Source organism: Tyto alba, unplaced genomic scaffold (assembly GCF_018691265.1).
Source record: "Tyto alba isolate M040663 unplaced genomic scaffold, T.alba_DEE_v4.0 Super-Scaffold_26, whole genome shotgun sequence".
Lineage (NCBI taxonomy): Eukaryota > Metazoa > Chordata > Aves > Strigiformes > Tytonidae > Tyto > Tyto alba.
Genome location: NW_024881300.1, coordinates 20,100,410 through 20,114,521, shown reverse-complemented (window position 1 = coordinate 20,114,521; position 14,112 = coordinate 20,100,410). Strand labels below are relative to the sequence as shown.

The following is a 14,112-nucleotide window of genomic DNA, read 5'->3' as shown; positions in this document are numbered from 1 at the left end:
ATTACAGGTGTTCAGTTCCTCCCAGACGTGCAAAACGCAGATGCTGGAAAGCAGCTCATCCCGACAAGGCTCCAGCTGCCTCCCTTCATGCCGGATGAGAGCAGATCATATGCTACATTTCACTTCTGGCCAGGACTTACCTCCATTTACTGCTTTTTTGCTCAAAATTAATGTTTTTGGGCTGCAGAAGCATTTCCCAAGATGGATTTTTCCACCGAGAAAGGAGCCGCAAGAGAAGGACCACTTCATATGGTCAAAGCGTGGGGCTTGGTAGATTTATTTTAAATTAAATAAGTTATTCCATGTGTCCTGGACACAAGCTCACTATAAACTAATTTGAAATCCAGGGAGAAAACCCCCAACAGTCAATTTTTCAGTCCTTCAAGCTGAAATACTGTACCAGTAGTTCATCACCTGGCAAATAAACCTGCCAGCTCAAAACTTTATTAATCATTTTCTGTACCCTACTTGAACTTTTCCAAACTGAACTCAGGAGTGCTCTAATTCTCCATTCACTGGTACCAAAAGAAACAAATAAAGAGGACAAAAGAGAGCAATGAAGACTACGTCACCCTCTTCTGCCTCCTCCGCTGCAGAAACATGAACTTCAGAGACTATGATTTGGGGGAGATACCTGCCATTTTCCCCACAGTATCTCTAGTTGTAGTCCAGTTTCTGCAAGTCAGAAACAGCCAGACCAATACCTTCCTTGATGGGTTGTTTTTTTAATTTTTGGTCCGGACAGATAATTTTTTTACAGGAATTTCTTGAAGTATCATTTTAGGGTAATAGTTAACATTTTTTTCTCATTATCTACATTCTCTGACACCTCCAAAGACTTTGCATGATTATATGTCTGTATTCCTTCTTCTAAATGTTAATGTTTCAGTCTTCAATTAAAAAAAAAAAAAAAAGGAAAAAGATGACAAAAACTCCACAGAAAAAAGGAACAGATGTTCCTGAGATCATAGCAAAACAAGCCACATACTTAGTAGGAACAAACTGCAATGTATAATATAGTTATTTTTCTAACCTTTCTAAAATTACCTATTTGACTGATTTGTTATGTGTAAAAAGAGGCCTTCCCTTCTGTCAAAGTACCATTGTCTCAAGCAATTTAGGAGCTCCCTGATTCAGTGCATTGAGACTACCAGCACACAGGCAGATTTAAGATATCTTTAAGTTTGTGCAAGACTCCAAGAATGCATTTCTCAATATCATGGTAACTAGAGAAGTATTTACAGAAGTCCAGCTAAAATCCAAAGCTCTGAATCAATGACTATCCCAAAAGAAATGCAGTCGTATGTCTGCTTCGCACATACAGCTGATGGTTTGGGGCTCGAGGAGGGGCACGGCACTTGCACCACAAATCCGTGCACTCAGTGGGGTGCAGATCACAGGTATAAATGCTGAACGGGGACAATGTTATAAAATAAGGAGTGGGAATCTCTCTATCCTACTGCACAGCTGCAGAAGGGACTGCTGGTAAAATCAGCCTGTTACATCATATCAGGCTGTTGCTTGCATCATCCCAGCCTTGTTCAGAAATGCATCCCAAATTTGAGCATGCAGTCATTGCTGCTACATATATGTAGGCTGAATAATTATACATTCATGGACCTATTCTACATATAATGTTGTTATAGTAATAAGTGTAAGAACTATCTCAGAGGGGAGATAGTCTTCTTTAAAGTCTATTAAAGTCTGCTCCAGTGTCAACCTAAGCAGAGATTATGCACCCAGATTTGACTACTTTCTTAAATGGGGTGGAGCTACTATTGTAACATATCCTTATGATCCTCCCAGCAGTTGTATAGAGTTGCTGCTTGGTATAGAGAGTGAGGCATCTTTCCTTAATTCCTTGTGTCCAGATCTTTCACAGAACTATTTTTTATTTATGTATCCTAAGTTTAATTCTCAGTATTTAATGGCAAGAGTCATCTAGGTTGAGAATACACTGTAGGCTACCCTGGGCCAGCAGCTATCAGTGACTCACATGGATGTTGTGATTACTATGGCATCTAAGTTCAAGTGAATGATGAGAAATTCAGATCATCTTCTAAATCAGACTATGAGACCCCGGATTTCCTTCAGAAAAGGGAAAAATGTGTTTGTACCACTTATTTCATTGGCCATTAATGCTAGTCCTAGAGAACACCTCATTTAGATGTGCTTTCTCACACTCCTTCCAGTTCAGCTCTCACACAGTCATAGACAAGACTACCAGATCAGTGTCGTTTCCTGTAATAGCTTTCTCCCATGTTTTAATGACTCTAACCACCACATAGTTCAGAAAGATAGAGCTTTTATTTCAAAAACAAATCTGAAAGAACAGAGGAACTGCTAAACTGGGCCAGAGATCAACACAGCCCAGTGTCCTGGTCTTCATGGTGGGGAGCAGCTGGCAGTTTAGGAAAAATACCAAAAGACAAAGCGTAGCACGATCCCTCCTAGTGCACTCCTCCTGCAATCAGCTGTTCAGAGGTTTCCATTAAATTGCCTCCAGACCACCATGGTAAGAAACCACTAAGAGCCACGCAACTAAAAATATATCTCATTTCTCTCCAAATCCTTTTATACCCTTGACCTGCACAGCATCCTGTGACAACGAGTTCCACACTCAAGACTGTGAATTTTGCAGGGAATAACTTTTTTTTTTTTTTTTTCGGAAAGCTGCTGCTTACTAACATTGCTGAGACAAGCTCGCCAATGATCAGAGGGGAGAGCCATCGGTTGCAGGGCATCAGGAGGAAAGACTGGGGCCTTTGGCTTTTGATCCGAGCTGCAAATTCGGGACCAGCTGGGCAGCTTCATCCCTGTAAGAAGAGCAATGATGCTGAGTTGTTGTCCTGGGGTGAGGGGGAAGAACCAAGCACCCACCCTTCAATTTCTAACATGGTTTTGATTTGGAAGCAAGTACGAGATGGGAGCCTACAGGAATTTTGTCAGCATTGACAAACTGAGTCTTCCTGGGGTGGATTTAGAAACATCCAGGACTATCTGGACTTGCAGAAGGTGCCGTGTTTGGGTTTTAGCTGAGACTTTCCATGTTGGGTCATTTCCTCCACCGTGCAGGTTTTGACAGCCAGTGTAGGGAGTGGAGCAGGTACCTGGCAGCAGCTACAGGCCACGGTTTTCAAGTTCAACCAGCGGACATTTGGCAGTTTAGTGGCCTATTTTATGTGCTTCAAATGTGTCTGGTTTTCAGAAGAAGCCGAGCTCTCAATTTCCTGAAAGTCATCTGTGGCATTTCCTCTGACAGCCAAGAATTCGCGTTTATTTTAAAAAGCAAACTAAATGTAAACAACTGAACTTGCCTTTTTATCATGAGAGAGAAGACTCAGTAGGGAAAAGGCTGTCACAACCATATGGTAGGAGAAATAGCACTTCACTGAGAAGCACATACTCTGTCGATACAATCCTTTCCCCTAGAAGAGGCATTCCTGTATTGATTTTCTGAACATCTATCTGTTCTGTGCTCTAGTCTGACAAATACTTGTGTGAGCAAATTTCACCCTGTAAATGGTTCACCTGCTGTTTGGGGTAGAGGACTCATTATTTTTATAATGTGACAGATTGCCTAAGTAAGACAGTCTCCAGAATGGACCATCCACCAACTCATAAACCTATATGGAGACCCATATAAAATCCTACATAAATCTATATAACAAACTACTGAATAAGTGCCCATGGTTTCTCTGCATCTATAAAGTGCTTGCATAATCATTCTTTTTCAAGTAATATATAAATTTATATAATAAATAGCTGTCGGTTTAACAAATACATTAAGCACCAAATGAACAACATTTCTTTACATCAGATAAAAACTGTGCATTTATGCTTCAAATACCTATGGAGCTGTAGCCACATAGGTCAATATAGGAAGATGGGAATTCTTTCCCCCTTCTTGCCTGTCATAATTTTACCTGTAATAAAATTCAACCAAGCCCCAGCCTTGCGTTAGCCCGTTCAGTTGGAAATCTGCAATGCACTCGTGGAAAACGCCACTTCCAGTCAGGCCGTTATACACCATGGGGCAAGCCTGCTTATCCAGCGTCGCAGCAACATCAAAGCACTTGCCACCTTTGATAAAAGTAACAAGGGAAGAATGTCTCCAGCTTTCAGTAGTATTTTATCTCAAAAAATCCCAAGTTCTCTTATTTTTACATATGGTTTCTTCTTATGCTCTTCTAAAGAGCAATAGTTTTCCTGTCTGCTTTATAAATGAAGTAAAATCTTTGATCAAGCCATATTTCCAGAGCATCATTATCTGCATTAGCACAAGCAACAGTCACCATAAATAATAACTAACTCTCCCTCTAATACAGCTGCAGTGGACACACACTGTTCCACCAGTGACACGGATGACTTAAACACAGAAGTCACTTTCTCAGGGTGTAAGATGATGCATTTACCTTTCAGATTTTCTCCAAGTATCACAAGGAATTTCACTGAATAGTGTTTCCCCCACTAAATTAACTGTATGCCAAAAACCTGAAGGCAGATATAGTTGGGCTACATTTAGCTTACCGGCAGTAAAACTGACTCCATATTCATCCTTGATAACACCATCATCAGCCATCTCAGCCAGTGAGGCATTGGACCTCTCAATGCCAGCCTTCCTCCCATCAGGGAAAAAGACATAACCTACAGTGAGGCTGAAGGGGAAAGAAATGAAGCAGATTTACAGTTCAACCAAAACTCAGATGGATCAGCACATTGGCCTTCCAGGGGAGCTCAACACTGAGCATGGCCTTCATCCCTGGAAAGCAGCGGGAATAACTAAAAAAGGTTATAATGTGGGATATTGCAGATGGTGAGGGGGGGGAAGCCACACATGCAGGAAAGATGAGGCTTGCAGGATGGGTTGTGGTGGGCAGGTGGGACAGGCAGGTCACTTGGTCTCACAGCCATGAACGCTGGTCTTTAAGCTTCTGGATGCAGAGCGCGCCAGTCAGCAAGTCAGGGCTCCCTGTGTAGTGCCCCACTACAGGCAGACACACCTCCTTAAAAAGCTGGGAGGGCTCAATTTGTACCTCTAAATCATCTAGACAGTAAGACAGGCAGCTGCATCAACCAAACAGTAAAAGGAAGTAATTGAAGGTAAAGGCTGTCTTTGTGACTAATTGCAAATGGGCTGAGGGAGTGGGGAGCAAGAAGGTGTGGATGGAAATCGGGCTGCACAGGTTCTAAGCAAGAATGTGCATATAGGCATCCTGCAGAGCAACTTCTGCCCCCTTTAAGATGTACATTTTTAGCAGCATAAACTCCCTTGGTTACTTACTTAGTTGTGGTAGCCGGCATATTAATAACTGTTAAATGTATCGCAGTCCCATCCTGTAAGAGAGTGATAAAGAAAAAGCAGTGTAATTTGTGCAGACTCATTTCTGTGGGTCATACACTGGCTTGGCCAAGAAGACACAGGATATAACTCAGGTTACGCACTGTGCTATGACTTTATACTTTTAAATCTTCTCAATACATCTTCCATGAGAATCTGGCTGCAAATGAGAGTCCAAGTATATAAACCAAACATATTAAGAACAAATTAAGGACAACAGAAAGCCCACAGTGAGCAGACAAGAGGAGGAGGGAAACAGTACATGCAGAGGTGTCAGTTGGCCATGTTCAAAAATGATGGGAAACCTGTCAAAGTTGGTCCTGCTTTGATCAGACATCTCTTCTAACCTACATTATTCTATGCCCAAGAGCTGCATATAGGAAAAATGTTAAATAAGAAGGAACTGGGATCTCATGTTTTTATTCATTTCTCTTCCATCCATAAGTCAGAATCCCTTCATGCTCCACTTGGGCTGCTCTGAGGCAAATATAAGCCTACGCTGTGATGTTATATATGTACAGACACTCTGGCTGTGAGGACTCCAAACTTCAATCAGTGATACACTTTCATTCCTTCTTAACAGTCAGATGGCTTTTAATTAAGAGAGGAAGAGATGCACTTATTTTGAGTCCTGAATAACTATGAAGAAAAGGGAGAGGTTACTACCTGATTATACACATCACAAGACAAAAGCACAGCCTCATTAAAAGGTATGCAGCCATATGTTAAATCACAGCAGCTAATGGATCTGCACATATGTGGGATTTTCCAATGTGTATTTTTGTGCTGGCCAGCATATATCCGGGAAAAGAACTTTTATTTTGAATTCAGTCTTAACTCCTGTAATGCTGCCTGTAACAGAGTTTAGATTTCCTTGCCTGTGTTGGCAAAGGAAATGCCTTTCCAGGAGCATCTGTTCAGGTTGCATGCCAGCTTGGAAGGCCGGTATTCGCATTTCCCCCGGCTGTGTGCTCCCAGCAGCCACGGCCGCTGACTCTCCTCCAGCACAGCCACAACGGCAAAGCAGAGAATTAGAGCTCAGCACAGGCAGAAATATTTGCCGACTGCTGTCATAAAAGCTTAGGATGCCTTCAAACACCTCAGGCTCTCAATTAGCGTGAATCAGCACTGCATCAACTCCACTGAGTGCTGGGTATTTGCAGCAGCTGAGAATATGTCCTGTAAAGCTGCCTATCTAATTTTTCTTGAAAAAGCCAAAACAAACAGTTTCAAGTTACCAAAACAACTTTTGGTTCAACCAGTGTAGCAAAATCTCAGTTTTTACACACACGGCTCTGCTTTTGAGAGCTGCTCCCAACACTTGTAAGTGCTAATCATGGTACCAGTTTGCACTTCTGATTGCACGCTGTGGGTGCTCCCAGTGCCTTATTTCTGGTTATTTAAATATGACCTATGAGCTCAGGAACACCTCCATTTTCTTTGCTAAGTAGCATATTGGCATGTTAATACTTACCTCAAAGTGTGCCAAAATCATGACATAACGGTAAATCTCAGACCAGTCCCGAATACCTGCAAAAAGGAAGAAAATCACCCAACCTAAAGTTCACCATTTCTGGCAAATGTGAACCAATAGTACCTGACTTAACATTAACTTTGGATAAAGAAGTGTCCAGTAACTGATAACATGGTAAGCATATGCATGTCCCCAAAACAGTAATAGTATTTCCTCTGAAATGACTTAATTTCATACCCAGTCACAAAATTGGTTATTTTTAAAGATAATCTTTAGTCCCACCATCCTGCCAGTACCAGTTACAGTGGAGGTAGCCAAGGGAGTGAGTTGTTTCTGGTGCTGTTACCATAAGAGTGGCTCCGAACGCCTTTGAGGGCAAGTTCAATTTTCTCATGATTTTTTATTTCAATTTCTCCAACAGATTGGCCCCACTGCTCATGTCGGAAATGTTGTTCTCTTTGTCTGGGAAAAAGAAAAGAGTGAATTGACACGCAAAAGCAACAAGGCAAAATCAAGGTGGCCCCAATGCGAATCTGATACTTATATTCCAATGAAGGAGAGATTTCAGAGCCTGGATCATGGCTATGCCAGATTTTACACATTAGCAACCACTTTTACATTTCCCAGTTATTGCTGCATAATGTCTGTGAAACACCTGAGAATGAAACAGCAACAAATTCCCTCCCTGACAGACTACAGAAATGCCCTTTGAAAAAACACTGTACTACCAAACAGTTGCTGCTTAGAAGTCAGCAGGTATCACCAAAGACAACACATTATTGGTATACATATTTTCTGCTTGTATTGAGACAATACACTGTTGGTACTCATATTTTCTTCCTCTATTTTCAGCTCTCCGAAGGCTGCATAGTAATTCAAACACCGACTCTAGCCCTCCTTTCACATGATTACATGTGATCCCTTACTTAGATATTCCTGCATCACTGACTTTGGAAGCAGCCTAAATCACGTTGCTAAGAATGAAAAAAGACAAAATAAGAAATATTGCTAATGCTTAAGGTTTTGCAGACCAAAACTGTGGGCAGGTCCCTCCACCCACACATCAGGAAGACCCTGTTTGTGTGCAGAATCCTCCTCAGAGGCTGACAGGTTTGGTGTGGTAATGAAACAGGGAGATACCCGACAGGAGCCATGTCCTTTATTAGCTCACTTCAAATTAAACCCACCTTCTAAAATCACCTATAACAACACATGACACACCCCGAAGAGATCTATAGAAAAATTATTATTAACCCAAGAAGAAATGAATCTCGCCTCTCACTTTTTGACCCTTTGGAAGAACTCAATGGTCCATGGCTCCTGGGCAAAAGCACGTGCAAATGTGCTGGGGTGACTGTCAACACTAAAGTTAAAGACTTCTGTGAAGTTCTCCCAACTAGGAAAAAAGAGGGAAAAAATAAAAGACATTATTAGCTTTCAGGTCATACTAGGCCAAGTTGTGCACTTGCTACTCTGACAATGGCAGCCTTTGTTTTTTATCACTATTGGAAAATTCTGATTTTTGTCATTTTAAATATGTTACTACTTTTCAAGGAAGCAAACAAAAGGAAACTGAGATGAGCAACAATGGCCTGCAAGAGTCAACGGATTACCAAGGAAAGGAATCTGGCAGGACAGAGCCGCAAGCAAAAGCATAGTAGTCTGGTCAGAGCAGTCTGGTCAGAGGTACAAATGCAGCGTTAACCCCAGAAATGCTGGGCTAATTTGACAGCAAATAATTTTTTATCAGACAAGCAGAGTCCATAAACAGAAAGAGGAAGCGAGGGCAAGGGCTTCAGGTGTTACTTTGTGCACATGACCCTTTGAAAACAGTAACCAAATCTCTAACCATGAACTCACTATACATCCCAAAGCAAATGTGAAACACCCTTACTGGAAAGAGAATTTAACTGGTACAAGTTGGCCTTCCTCTTCGCTCCACTGCTGTCGGTAGGGTCCTTTTCTGTAAGGCAAAGCACTGTATTTTGTATCACTCCTAAACAAACAGCAAAATGTTTATTACATGTTTGAAAATGGGCGCAACAGGAGACGCTGCAGAAGAATGACGCTATTGTGTGCTAAGGCAGAATAGTAATGCTATGTATTTCTAGCTGTATTTTCGTTCCATAAAAATCAATGCATGCTATTGTTACTAAATAGCTCTCAGTTCAAGTCGGTTAAACATATTTCCAGATAGTGCTCAAAAAGCTTTCGTCTAAAGTGCAGATAAATGAAACTATTGAGTGCTGCAATACCTGAGTAATCCATCAAAGCTTATTTTCCAGCACGTTTGGGGCTCTAAGTATTCAACAGTGAGCCCTCCTCCACTCCAAATCTCTTCAGATTCATCATTCACCATCATGTTTGGATGTTGTGGGTGCTAAAAAAGACATTCCGTGAAAATGTTTGCTTAATTCAGTTGTGAGGATTGCAACATGGGTGAATTCCTGCCCTGATGGTCCTCTGCGGGAGAAACATATATTTGAACTGGTTTTTCAGTTCTACCTGATTTCTGGTAATCAGATTATTAGAGAGGGAAAATTGCATCTAAAACATATGAGATATAAGATAACACATTATTGTTTCAGGTAATACAACTGAATTACTTGTGTGAAGGGAGGTCACGGCAAGAGCTCAGCTCCTTACACTGGTGACTCTGTCAAGCTTACAGCCAAGCTGATGCAGGGCTCTGGGGGTAAATTTATTTTTAGACTAAATTTGAGGAAACTCTAAATTGATTTAAATTTCTAGTACATGCAAGCTTGCAAAACTCTTCAGCTGCTCTTTGAAAAATCTGTTTTTTCCTAAAGCTGCCACCTTTCTAAAAGAGAGCTTATGCCTGATGATGTAGGGAAAGATCTAAGAAGGCCCTGAACTTTGACTGGCAGTTCTAAGTGATAAAGCCACAAAGTAATATCATTATACTAAATATTACTAGAAAACAAAAATGTGCACATCAATCTTCTCTTTTTTTTATTTTTCTGCAAATAGGATGTCTCCTGATTTTTCTGGTCATGGTTACTTAGCAAAACAAATTTGTGAACATAAAGACAGTTGAGTGCAATGGGAATTATGCCAGATCTTCCCTCCTTCTTTACTGTGTAGTCAGCTATTAACAAAAAAGAATATCCACAGGCAAAATATACGATTAATACTGTTTTCTTTTTAGCAAGAAGGAAGCAGATGTACATATAACTCCCTGAAAGCTTTCCTTTCTTTTTTAAAGAGGCAATTCCACAATGTTTTTTATGGCATTGACTCATTAAAAAAGGGAAAAAAAATCAACCATAACCATACAAGTAACTTATTAACCATGTGGTGCACATTATCAGAAAGACTGAATGCTCAAACTCTTCCTGAGAGACCTACCAAGATATTTTTTAGAAAATATGCTATGCTTTGTGCACATTATGGGAAAAAGGGAATGAGTGTCAGATACCTACTCAAAAAATTAGACATAACAAGTAATCTGGCCAGTTCTACCACTGCCTCTAGACACAGCACTGATGCCTTACTGTTAGGATGCTAACACAGTGAAGATGCAGAGAACATTAATTTTTGCTTGGGATCCTACCATGGGTTCAAAATAGGAGCTAAGCACTGCTCTGGCACGTCATCCCACATCCACCACTTACTTCAAACTCTCCTATTCCATCCACCCTCAGGAAGAGCCACATCTCACAGATCCCATTTGGACGTTTTGCAAGACGAGCGATCACAAAGGTCTTGTTGGTCTCTGCAAAGCCGGTGAAGTAAACTGAGTCAAGTGCCTACGGAAAGGGAGATGGATTTCAGCTCCAGCTGGAGGCAGGAAAGGAGGAGGAGAAGGTGAGTAATCTTTGGTTCCTGAGATCCACAGGTTTCTTCTCAGGAATCAAGTTTTACTTTCACTTTTTATATTTAATAGCAGGCACGCCAGCAGACAGCCAGAGAGTTTGGCTAGCAGCAGTGAAGTCTTATTCATAAAACAGGAAAGCCCATGTGCTCAGAAAATGATAGAGATCCACAACATTTAGTCAATCTGCTGTACAATAATCACATCATTTCTTGGCACAAAAGCATTTCTCCTTTCTTGTTTGCCCATTTCCTCATCAGGGCAGACAGAGAAAGCAGACAGGGAGCAGATGGGAAGCAGTTTTAGAGAAGGAACATAATTATTGCATGATAGCCATGGACAAGGTAAAATATTATCCTGAATTAAGATGATTATTTTGCAGTAAAAGAAAACAAAATTCCTCAAAAAGAGTGTCTGTGAAGATGAAATTGAGCCAAAATCATGTTGTTTCCCCAACTCTGAATTGTATGTAGGACAACTTATACTTCAGGGAAATATAAAACTAAAAAGGAAAAAGAAACAGAAAGTAAATCATAAGAAACACAATACTTTACTATCACGATTAGCAGCTGGGCTAGTGTAGGGCCAGTTAACACCACAAATCTCAAAAACTATTAGGCGCAGAAGTCCACAAGTTCAAATTCAGATGTACACTTTCAGGTATTTGTGCAGAACTTCCTCAAAGTGAAGTTTTACAAGCTGGGACATGGAAATTAAGATTTATGAATGCATTTTGGGGCATGGATGAAGTTCTGCTTCTGAAAAACTACCCATCGTAAAATGAAAAAAAAAAACAAAACTAAAATTAGATGAGTATTGCCCTTATACAGATTGATAAAGGGGGATTTTGAGGGCAAAGCCTGGAAATACACACAGAGTGAGCCTACAGTATGCCAAGGCAAAAATTCAGAGACATAATTTCTGGAAGTATATTCTAGATCCATTTTTAGACCTCTCCTCTAAGTGTTGCACCAGTGTTGCTGCTTGGAGGAGCAGAGAGGAAAGCACAGACCCCTTGGCTATATCTCAAACCACACTGGATGTCAGTTTGATTTGGAAGATGGTGTCACTCCTGCCCTATCAAATCCAGTCGAGATCAGCAAAACACTTCAAAATGCTCGAAGCAACAGCTTAATTAGTAGAAAGGGAAAACTGAAGAAAACAGCTGCTTTCTTTTAAAGGCTAAGCAGAAGACTCAATGCATTTGTTAAATAGTATGTCTTAAAAGATTCCCAGAAGGCTCAAGGAAATGTTAGCAAGTTGATTTTTCACAGAAAATAATTAGGTTCCAAAATCTCAGCTGGCATCGGCACACCAAATCTTGATGAAGCAAGGAAAATGGAGGGAAATCCTGTCTCATCAGCCTTTCCACTTCCCCCTTCTCACCAAATAACACAGCAAAGCCCAACCAAATCTCCCTGTCAGGCACAGGGAGCATTTTGACAGGATGGTAGATGAACACAGGCAACGTGCAGGTTGTAGGTAGAGGGTTTGTTATTTATTAAGCGGACAAGTACACCTGGAAACTTTGATTCAATTCACTAAATGTGCTAAAATAAAAGGCTTCTGTGTCCGTCCCATAGGGTATCTGCTTTTTCCCATTGACATTGGCTGGTCTGATTAGAGGTTAACACTTCTCCGTGCAGGGGACAGCCAAGGTGACATCCCCAACCTGGCCTCCCTGGGATGTGTTGAAGGAGGTAGGGAAGGGATGGGGGTCCCGAGGCTTCAGGGGATGGGGGTACCTGATCCCAGGGGGATGCGGGGTGCTGGGGCGCAGGGCATGCAGAGGGGTGCAGGTCCCTGAGGGATGTGGGTTCCGCAGATGGAGGTGGTGTGGGTCCAGGGGGGGGGAAGGTGGGTCCCCGGGGGTGGGGGGTCCAGGGCGTGGAGATGTTGGGGACGGTGTCCCAGGGGAACAGGGAGATGGGGGATGCCAGGGAAAGGGCTGTGGCGGACGGGTGTCCCGGGGGAAAGGGGGGGGGGGGGGGGGGTGTGGTACCAGGATTGGGGGTGCCAGGGGGGGCGGCGGGACACTCACGTGGGGGTCGGGGCGGAGCGGGCGCGGCCGCCGTGGCTCCGCGGGATTTCCGCCGGCCGCCCGCTGCTTCCAGCCGCCGTGGAAGAGCAAGAGGCAGCCCAGGGCCCAGCGCTTCAGCGGGGCCCAGGCGCCGGGGGCGGCCGCCCACCGCGCCCCGAGCAGCGCCAGCAGCGCCAGCAGCGCCAGCAGCCCCGGCATGGCGGCGCGGAGCGGGGCGCGGAGCGGGGCGCGCTGGCGGAGCGGAGCGGGGAGCGGAGCGGGGCGCGGAGCGGGGCGCGCTGGCGGAGCGGAGCGGGGAGCGGAGCGGAGCGGGGCGCGGAGCGGAGCGGGGCGCGGAGGGAGGCGCGGAACGGAGCGGGGCGCGGAGCGGAGGGAGGCGCGGAGCGGTGCGCAGGGAGGCGCGGAGCGGTGCGCAGGGAGGCGCGGAGCGGTGCGCTGGCTCCCGCCACCGCCAAACCCCGCCTGGGGGCCGCTCCCCGCCGTGGCCCGGGGGCGATCGCGGTCATTTCCGCGAAGGGCTCGTCCCGGCTGTCTGCGAACAGAGGTCACCCTGGGAAGTTGCATTTGTTCTTTTTATTGTTTTTTATTAAAAAAAAAAAAAAAGTTACAAATTTTTCTCCCGAGAAACGTGATCTCCGCGGGCGTTTCGCCCAGCTGCATGGAAGAACTCAAGGGGAAGTCGAGGCAGTTCCCCCAGATGGGCACCGCCAAGTTTCTAGGAAATCCTCCGGGTTAAGTGTTGTGGTGCAGGAGCGGTGGGTTTGGGGTGTCCCCCCTGGGGTGACGGGGGGGTACAAGGGAAATACCGGCAGCTCTTCCCCGAGATTGAAGGTTGTGGATGTGCCCAGCTCTGTGACTGAGATCCCAGTTCGGCCCCTGGTGTAGTGGGCTGGCGGCGTGAGTGGGTCCGTCACTTGCTGCCGCTGCCAGCTCCAACCCATGGGCAGGGAAAAGGCTCGGCAGCCCAGTTCATCCAAGGCACAAACAAAACAAAACCAAACCAAAAAATCACAGCGGGCATCCCTTCAGCGTCTCTTGTTGGTACCACTTCTAGAAGCTGCACTTTTGAAGGCTTTTGGCTGGCTGCACAATAGAGCTTTTTATTCCTTTTGCAAGTAGCAAGCATTTAGTCTCATTTCCTTACACTAAAATAAACCCAACCTCTCAGGGGTGGTTGAAGTGCAGCTCATCTTACTTTGGAGAACGATGGGGCTCTCAGAAGCTGTGCTTTCTTCTGTGTTCAGACTATTTTTACTCCCTGTTAGCTCTACAAACTTCTCAGCGGACTGTTACCTGAAAAAGAATGTACTGAACGTTTTTATGCCTTGTCTCAGTTGTCCCTCAATTTGGTTTTACAACCATCTCTGCTGTGGTTTGTGTTTAACGGATCAGTGTGTATCATTCTTTCGATTTTCTTCTCT

The 14,112-nt window shown here is 43.8% G+C and overlaps 1 protein-coding gene across 1 annotated transcript; it reads right to left on the bottom strand.

Moving 5' to 3' along the window:
* Nucleotides 1–2,288: 2,288 nt before the first annotated feature.
* On the bottom strand, nt 2,289–12,940 carry LOC104367473. The gene is made up of 11 exons (XM_042797567.1): nt 12,692–12,940; nt 10,451–10,585; nt 9,071–9,195; nt 8,710–8,778; nt 8,098–8,211; nt 7,162–7,277; nt 6,816–6,871; nt 5,285–5,337; nt 4,531–4,658; nt 3,927–4,083; nt 2,289–2,816 (listed from the first exon to the last, which is right to left on the bottom strand). The coding sequence occupies exons 1-11, from the start codon at nt 12,887–12,889 to the stop codon at nt 2,744–2,746; spliced, it is 1,224 nt and encodes a 407-aa protein (XP_042653501.1). The 5' UTR covers nt 12,890–12,940; the 3' UTR covers nt 2,289–2,743.
* Between the last annotated feature and the right edge of the window lie 1,172 nt (nt 12,941–14,112).

What these genes read in the sequence shown, in the direction of transcription:
- LOC104367473 (XM_042797567.1), bottom strand. Translation starts at nt 12,889, where the DNA reads ATGCCGGGGCTGCTGGCGCTGCTGGCGCTGCTGGCGCTGCTCGGGGCG. An exon ending in TGGAGTCAGTTTTACTGCCG is followed by an intron (nt 4,084 to 4,530) that starts GTAAGCTAAATG and finishes CTTTTATCAAAG; the next exon opens with GTGGCAAGTGCTTTGATGTT. An exon ending in TTGGTTGAATTTTATTACAG is followed by an intron (nt 2,817 to 3,926) that starts GTAAAATTATGA and finishes CTCTTCTTACAG; the next exon opens with GGATGAAGCTGCCCAGCTGG.